General features: G+C 41.5%; 1 protein-coding gene and 1 pseudogene across 1 annotated transcript; one reads left to right on the top strand and one right to left on the bottom strand.

Annotated features, from left to right (window-relative positions):
- Positions 1-1695: 1695 nt before the first annotated feature.
- On the top strand, positions 1696-5023 carry LOC114747569 (alcohol dehydrogenase 1-like; annotated as a pseudogene).
- A 1447-nt stretch (positions 5024-6470) lies between these two features.
- Positions 6471-8356, bottom strand: LOC114747566 (stearoyl-[acyl-carrier-protein] 9-desaturase 6, chloroplastic-like). The gene is given in 3 exon segments (XM_028935924.1): positions 6471-7231; positions 7233-7307; positions 7711-8356. Coding segments are annotated over 3 exon segments (1179 nt in total). The 5' UTR covers positions 8317-8356; the 3' UTR covers positions 6471-6733.
- Positions 8357-8517: the final 161 nt, after the last annotated feature.

The raw sequence follows: 8517 nt of genomic DNA, 5'->3' as shown, positions 1-8517 counted from the left end.
AAACAAATAAAAAAGATGTTTTATAGATTTAAGCTCAAAACAATATAATTAAAAAAATTAGATTTTTTTAAAAAAAAATTTAAAAAAAAATTTAAAAAAATTAAAAAAAATTAAAAAAAAATATTTCGGGACGTCCCGGTCCCGTCCCGGATCCGTCCCGTCCCGATCGGGACCGACAAACCCGGGACGGCTGGGACACGGGACAGAAAATCTGTCCCGTTACTGTTCATCGGGACGGAACCGGAACGGGCCGTCCCGGTCCCGATCCGTCCGTTGAACACCCCTAGATTCTAACAAGTTTTTTTTTTTTTGTTTATCAAATTTTGACCGACTCACTTTCACGTATGTTTTGGAAGGTCCGAACTACAGGCTAGTTTTACAACCTTAACTTTTGTTTGGGGAGGGAGAAAGAAAAGGAAAGAAAAGCATTGTGAAAGGAAGTTCAAAAGAATGCTATTCACAATAAGTATCCATTTACCATGATTTATCATCTCATTTTTACCACATACTACCTCCCGTTCCTAATATAAGAATTTAATTGACTTTTATTTTAATCCTAAATATAGATTCCAATCCATTCTATTTTTCGTATTTATCCCATTATTTCAAGATAGTTTTGTAATAATGATAGTTCTAACCAATATATTTGATTAATAAAGATATTTTAGGAAAAACAACAATTATTATTACAAATAACTAACATAACTAATTTTTTATCTACTCAAATTAGTCAACTAGTTTTTATATTAGGATGGGAGGAGAGGTAGTATAGTATATTAATTGATGTTGATATTGATCATTAATCTTTAGACAATTCCAGATTTTCTTTATAAGTACGGAGAGAGTTGAGATTTATATGATGACCGGTACGTGGAAAAATTCTCATTTGGATCTTCGAAGAGCATGTGAATTGATTGGTTTTAGGGCTTTAAAGAAAGAAACTGTGAGCTGATTAGGGCTTTAAAGAAAGAAACTGTGAGCATGCTTCATTCCCTATGGGCATCCGACAACCAGATTCGGCAGTTTCGGACGGGGATTCACCATTCAAGGGCACATCGACGCACCAAGCACCGACGTAATTGTCGCTGTCTTCTTGACACGTGGTCCTTCCTTTGCCTCCTTTTCAACTATTTTTTTCTAAGAAAACTTGTCAGATGGTCACGCATTTATGCACTCTGTTACTTATAATTAAAAATAGTTACTATTCGCCGCATATGCATATTTGATCTTTTATTAAAATATTTTTTTAATATTCTGTTTTTATTGGTTGATAATAAGAATGACCAGGAGAGTCAGACACGACGTCAGATTGTCTCTTCTCTTATTCGAATTTGGGATAGCATCAAAATTGCTGGGTGGACCTGTTTGTCAAGAGCTCTGATACATCTAATTGAAGTTAATTAAAAAAAGCTTCTGTAATCTCCCCCCCCCCCTTTTTTTTCCTTTTCCTTTTAAAAAAAGCGGGAGAAAAGTGAGGGTGATTCTACAGAGAACCTGGTCGTTACCCGAGAGGATGGCATATTAGGCAAAATGGTGGGGTCAGAGTCGACAAACCGGAGAATTGCGTGGCGGCCCCCCGGATTTCAACCCCACCACGGTACTCGGTATTCTTCTCTCTCCCTTCGCCATTCCCAACCCTGTAGCGTACCCACTGGTATTCTCGTCCTTTCCACCCCCTTCTTTGTTGGTTTTCTTCACTCCTCCTTCCCTATAAATATCCCCCTTCCCTGCTTTTCTCTTCCCCAACCTGTTCTTTCTCACTCCTCTGTTCTCTCACTCGTCGATCATTTCATTTCTCTTCGTCCTTTGTAGCTATGTCGAGCACTGCTGGTCAGGCCATCAAGTGCAGAGGTATGCCCATCCCCACCATCCTTTTATTCCCCACTCCATTGATCTTCCGCCCCCACAGTCTGTTACTAGACCCTCCTTTCTCGTCATTTCTCTTGTATTATGGGGGCTGGGTTGAATTCTTTAATCTCTTATATATCGATTGCCTGCAACTTTGATCACTCTAGTGGCTTCACCGCCTTCGCTTATACCTTTGAATTGCCGATTGTGGGGCTCAGTTTTTCTTATATTTCGGATGTTTCCCGAATATGGAATGTTCGCCAACCTTCATCGGGGTTGCCTTTTCCTTTAATGGTTATTTGAAATGATTTTTTTTATTGGACCCTTTTGAATCCGTGTAGTTTTGGCTGTCGACTATTATTCGAACAAATTATCTGAATGCATGCCTCGGGGAATGTATTTGTTTTACATCTTCTGGATTTTGGGTTTTCCGGTGTTGTTTTGCAAATTATGGGGTTGTGTTGCCAATTGATGTAATATTCGTAAAATGTAGCTGCGGTGGCATGGGAGGCTGGCAAGCCGCTTTCCATGGAGGAAGTAGAGGTAGCACCGCCACAGGCTGGTGAGTAGTGCGTCTGAAGATCCTTTTTACCTCTCTTTGCCACACTGATGTTTACTTCTGGGAGGCCAAGGTAATATTTATTTCACTTGCATTTTCTTCTATGGTTTTTCCGGAAGACTTAGCCTTTTTAGCTATTGTACTATAATAACTTGTAGCATTACTAAGTTCTTATTTTCTCATGCATTTGTTCAATTAATGTAAGATTGTGGTGACCTGAGGTTATATTGTTCTAAAACTTAACTTTGTCGCCGTTGTTATGTAAAAATGAGGAATTTTTTAGTGATTTATCATAATTCATTCTTAACTTGTATTTCTAACACTATTCCATAAATGATTTATTTATAAAACTAAATTCATCCCTGTTTAGAATATTAGGAACTTTGATCCACCGAACATTAGTGATATTTTAGGTTAGTGGACCTAGGCAGTGATATTTCCTTTTCAATTTGCCGCATTTCATCCCCTTTTTGGTCTTCCAACTCTTGAATGGTATTAGAAATCAAGGAAATCTATTTTCAGTCGTTCGATTCTGTGGCCCAGAACCATTCACATTCATTCATTTTCTAAACCTAATGTGAAGTTGCTTTGTCCCCCCCCCCTTCCAACTCTTGAATGGTATTAGAAATCAAGGAAATCTATTTTCAGTCGTTCGATTCTGTGGCCCAGAACCATTCACATTCATTCATTTTCTAAACCTAATGTGAAGTTGCTTTGTCCCCCCCCCCCCCCTCATTTCAGGGCCAGACTCCATTGTTTCCTCGTATATTCGGTCATGAAGCTGGAGGGTACGTTTCTTTAGTAATTGTTGTCCCAAGATCGAGACTTCCTTTGTATAATCTGGTTCACATTGTTTTCCTTTCGGTTTTTAACTGCTCACTTACCTTAGTATGATCTACTGGTTTGATTTGAATTCTGAGCTTCTGACATACATTGCTTTCTATCAAGTCCTTTTGTCCTAAATGCCATTTTAAGAGTAACCAGTTCTTTAGATTCTTTCAAGTTAGAGAAACAGGAAAGGAGGGAAAGAAAGAACAGTTAAATAATTTGGTAGGCTCCTTCCGTCATAGATTGCTTATATTAAACTATGGTCATGTGATACAGAGTCGTGGAGAGCGTTGGCGAGGGTGTGACTCATCTGAAACCGGGAGACCATGCCCTCCCTGTATTTACAGGAGAATGTGGGGAATGTCCTCATTGTAAGTCAGAGGAGAGCAACATGTGCGACCTTCTTAGGATTAACACCGACAGGGGTGTCATGCTCAACGATGGCAAGACCAGGTTCTCCAAAAATGGACAGCCCATATACCACTTTGTCGGAACCTCCACATTTAGTGAGTACACCGTTGTTCATGCTGGATGTGTTGCAAAGATCAACCCTGCTGCTCCACTTGACAAAGTTTGTGTTCTCAGTTGCGGAATATGCACAGGTTTAAAAGATCCCATGATTTTGTAAATACCAGCAAACTAGCTAGGTGGTTCTGTTTTTCAACGTCATTTCTTATTTATGCCTGTAGGTCTTGGCGCTACCATTAACGTTGCAAAACCAAAGCCTGGCTCTACTGTTGCAGTCTTTGGACTGGGAGCTGTTGGCCTTGCTGTATGCTGTTTTCCCAATTATTCTAGTTTTATTGTAATTCTTCAGCAAATAATGGAGGGTATGATGATTCCTGCTCTTGGTGTTGTTTGTTTGTTTTGAGTTTTAGGCTTGTGAAGGAGCACGGATTTCTGGCGCATCAAAATTATAGGGGTGGATTTAGTTAACAGCCGATTTGAGGAAGGTAGAATTTTTCCATTTTAGATGTTTACGAAAAAATCGCCATTGCTATTCACTTATTGATGGTAGCCTCTGTATCGCTTAATGTTGGCAGCCAAAAAATTTGGGGTCACTGACTTCGTCAACCCAAAAGAACACAGCAAGCCTGTTCAAGAGGTTAGTTTAAAGACAATTTGATATGAAGTTTACTGTCTTTCCTACTTTTGGTTATGTCGGATTGAAGGATTGAGGCAGTAAATTTAATGGCGAAACAGGTAATTGCTGAAATGACCAGCGGAGGAGTTGACCGTGCCATTGAATGTACTGGAAGCATACAAGCCATGATCTCAGCATTCGAATGTGTTCACGATGTACTTACTCAGAATCCCCATGGTTGATCTCTCGACATTTTATTCAGCTTTTGATTAACTTTTGCGCCTTGAAATGTTTCTTCTCAGGGCTGGGGCGTGGCGGTGCTTGTGGGTGTTCCAAGCAAAGACGATGCATTCAAAACTCATCCAATGAATCTGTTGAATGAGAGGACTCTGAAGGGCACTTTCATATGTGTAATAGACTGGGGACTTCTAATGGAAACTATAAATAAGACTATGATGCTGATCTTATGTTGTGAGAATACATGAAAGTGGGTGAGTTTAAAATAAACTGTGGGATCTTCATCCTCTGAGAGGGCAAGATTAGTTTTGTGGGTAAAATGATATGATATGATATTGTTATGGCAGGAGCTGGAACTGGAGAAGTTCATAACGCATACAGTGACATTCTCAGAGATCAACAAGGCATTTGATTATATGCTGAAAGGGCAGTCAATCAGGTGCATCATCCGTATGCAAGAATGAGAATAAACTGAACATGTGATCCGCTTGTGGGATTGTGGGAATGCTGTTATGTGCAGTATGAATGGGGGGAGTTGACTGATTTTTTTTCTCTCGGATTGAACTTTTGGTGACCTGTACCCACGCCACAGTCCACTCCTAGTCGTCATATTTCTTTTGTTCAAACTTGAAATGCCACCATCAGCTTGTTTAATTCTTTGTCAAGAGTGTCATTTCCTAGATTGTCCTACTGCGTATGTCAAACGATATAATAATACTGGAGGGTGGAAAGTTTTCCAAACTTGAATGTCTCATCGGATTATAGTTGTTATTTTATCAATAGATCATTTATATTATCATCGGTAGTGAATAATGGGTCTAGTTTTATTTTTATCCATTTAATTTAACCGAGTAGTTCCTAGACACGATATAAATCACACCCATGTCAGAGTGAGTACTTTCCAAATCCTAGTTGGAGTACATGAAGATACATTGAAGCTCTTCAGTTAACCCCTCCTCACTCTGTTGGAAACAACCGTCTTCAAAGTCAAGATGAGGATAATTTAGTCTATTTTTTTAGAAAAAATAAGCAAATTGGAAGAGATCGTAAAGTATACTGAAATTATTATGAATATATATTATGAAATACTAAATTTATTTTTTAGAAAGGATATTATTAGGTTAAGTTTGAATATCACCGGGTCTTAATAACATGAAGATTTTTAAGACATCCGAGTTAGCTCTGCAATGTGATTTTTGTCATAGTGAACCGGCAGGTTAAAAACCTCAATCCTGCGTAAAGAATCGAGTTACATTATTGATTAACATAATTTATTGTAAACTCTAAGCCAATTGTTACAAGTAATTACATCCTCGTGGTCGTACCAATCTCATCAAACCAAGTTGTTTTTTCGTCCGAAAAGCAGCCGAGGGTTGATAAGTTAGTTTGGGGAGGCTGGCGACCTTACTGCATGGGGGCTGGCTCTCGTGGCTTCGTAATCATCATCCACGGATGCTGGCCAGTCATATGCACCGTGGGATGAAGAACGCTTAATAAGTGCTGCCGTCTGGCCGTTGGCTTGCATTGCTTCCGTGGGATCCCCGTTAGCTGCGTTGCCGTGTTATTCAAGCGTGTGAACGTCTATTGGCTTTCCTTTCTTCAACCACTGGGGTCAATGAGAAGTCTTTTGAATAGTTTGTAAATAATTTTTTAATTATAATTAATAAATATAAATGAACATGTGAGAATAATTATCTTAACTTATATAACATATGTTTACAAGTTTTTTAAATGAATCCTAAATTAAGATGCACCGTGATCTGGGGCTTTATATCATCGTCGTCATCGTCGTTATTATTGTGACCTGGGAGCCTTTAGATCTATTCAATGGCGCAGCGAATTTTGTGGTCAGAGGAGATCACAAGTCACACAGTACAACATGAATGCTAACTGTGTGATTAGGGCCTACTCACATAATAGGCATACTGAGGTCTTTATTGATTGACCAGGCATTCGGCTTTTGCCACTATATGCAAAGACTAGCTAGATCCTGCTCACTACTGTCACTGACACTATACGTACACCGATGAACGAGAGCAACAGGGAAGGCACCAAAAGTGTCAACTATTTCGCATTCATCCCGTCGGAAAAAAAAAAAAAAAAGAGGAGGAGGACATTCTCTCTATGGCACACAAATCACATTTTCCTTGGTGGCAATGACCAGCTACATCTGGCTGTCACATGGTCAAGGCCACCTCTTTGTTGAAGATCCAGCTGAATTTCACGCCATGGGGCCCCATCTTGCGCGCTCGCTCGTCGGCTCGCTCCTGCAACTTCCTAATCCTCGGTGCTAGTCCGCACACGAAATCCCGGGCTCGCCTCCCCTCGCCCGTTAGCCCTTCCAGCTTCTCCAACCTCCATCGTTCGATCAAAAACTCCAATATGTCCGCGTAGTCGTTCGCTGTGTACACCCCCATCCGCTGCGCCACTGCGGAGAAATGCTCGAACAGGCGTGGGTCCTCCCCGTCGTACATCAGATGGGCCGGCATGGTTATCTTCTTGTGCATCATGTCTGCGATCGCCAGCATTGCTCCCGTGGGGTCCACTTCCAGCAGCTTCTCGACTATTCTCGCGTACGCATTCTCGTGGCGTTTCTCGTCTGCTGCGATGGTGCCGCATATGCGCGCCAGCACCGGGTCCCCCCCCTCCTTCGCTAAGCGAGCCGTGTTGCCGTGGCGATACAAATGTGGCTCGCTCTTGAAACGAAGTGTACACGAATCCCAGATATGGGTTGTTTTCTGTCCCCGGATCCTGCCATTTTCACCATTTATTTATTATTCTCTCTCAATCTATTTTAAAACAAAATCACATCAATGTCATAGTAATGCATGCATGCAGTAATGCCCCCACATAACGTTACAGTAGGTCCGCAAGATGAACGAATATAGAAAAACCAGCTTTTGTACTCCTCTCATCCTTAACTATAAAGTGAGTGTTACATTTAAGATTAGAAGAGTATTATATAAAATTAACACAGGCTGGTTATGCCATTTCAAGATGTTTCTCCTGACAAAAAAAAAAGGATGTTTCTTTTTTTTTTTTCCCGTCTCAGTAATAAATAAATCAGTTTAAAATTCCAGTAAAAGGCTTATGATCAATTATTAATTATTCATTGGAACACCAAAAGCAAAAGAGAAGAAACGGGGGTTCTCACCATTCCGGCTCCAATCAAGTATTGCACGGTTTTTTCGACCATGAGCATATCGACCCGGCCGGATAGATATAGATAGGTTCTTAGCAAATCCCCATGCCGATTCTCCTCCGCAGTCCAAGAACGGGTCCAAAACAGCCACGGATCCGGGCTCGCTCCGGTCTCGTCCCCGACCGCATCCAGGTTGTTTATCATGCTCTGATATGTAGGCAGTGCATCCTCCGTGATCATATCACCCACCAGCACCACGAAGTACTCGTCCGGAAGCTCGGCCGTCCGATCTCGCAGCGCCTTCACTTGATCCTTGAATTCATCGAACGGCAACGATGAGTCGGGCAAGAAGAAGTTCTGTGGCTGCCAGCTCTGCTCCACCGGCTTTAGCAGCGGCAGAAGCCCCTCCGAAGCCCAGCGTTCCAGTGACTTGAAAACTTCCGCCTTCTCCGGCGGCATTGAATGAGCCTTTCGATTTTTTACTGGAGCGGCCACGGCGGAGATCGGCGGTGGTGACCGGAGCCGGACTGTATGAGATGGTAAACGGGGGTGGCGGTTTGTCCGCTTTAGGCTCGCCGGGGCCCATGCTTGGGTGATGAGGTAGCGGCAACTCTGCATGGTGGGTATCTGATTTGTGCGTCTGGCCTGTGGCGCGTGCTCCTTGTGGAACGTCACTCTGAGTTGAGGAGAGATTTTATATGAGATGGAGATTCAATGGGCCTTCGTTTCAGAAATAATTTCGGTGATTGCCATTTCTTAACTTAGTAGTTAGTTGGCTAAAACTTTGAAAGATGGAATATCTCAGTAATTAATTCATCA

This window comes from Neltuma alba, unplaced genomic scaffold (assembly GCF_004799145.2).
Source record: "Neltuma alba isolate B1F8T4 unplaced genomic scaffold, ASM479914v2 tig00005366_pilon, whole genome shotgun sequence".
Lineage (NCBI taxonomy): Eukaryota > Viridiplantae > Streptophyta > Magnoliopsida > Fabales > Fabaceae > Neltuma > Neltuma alba.
This window is presented reverse-complemented; position numbering and strand designations above follow the sequence as displayed.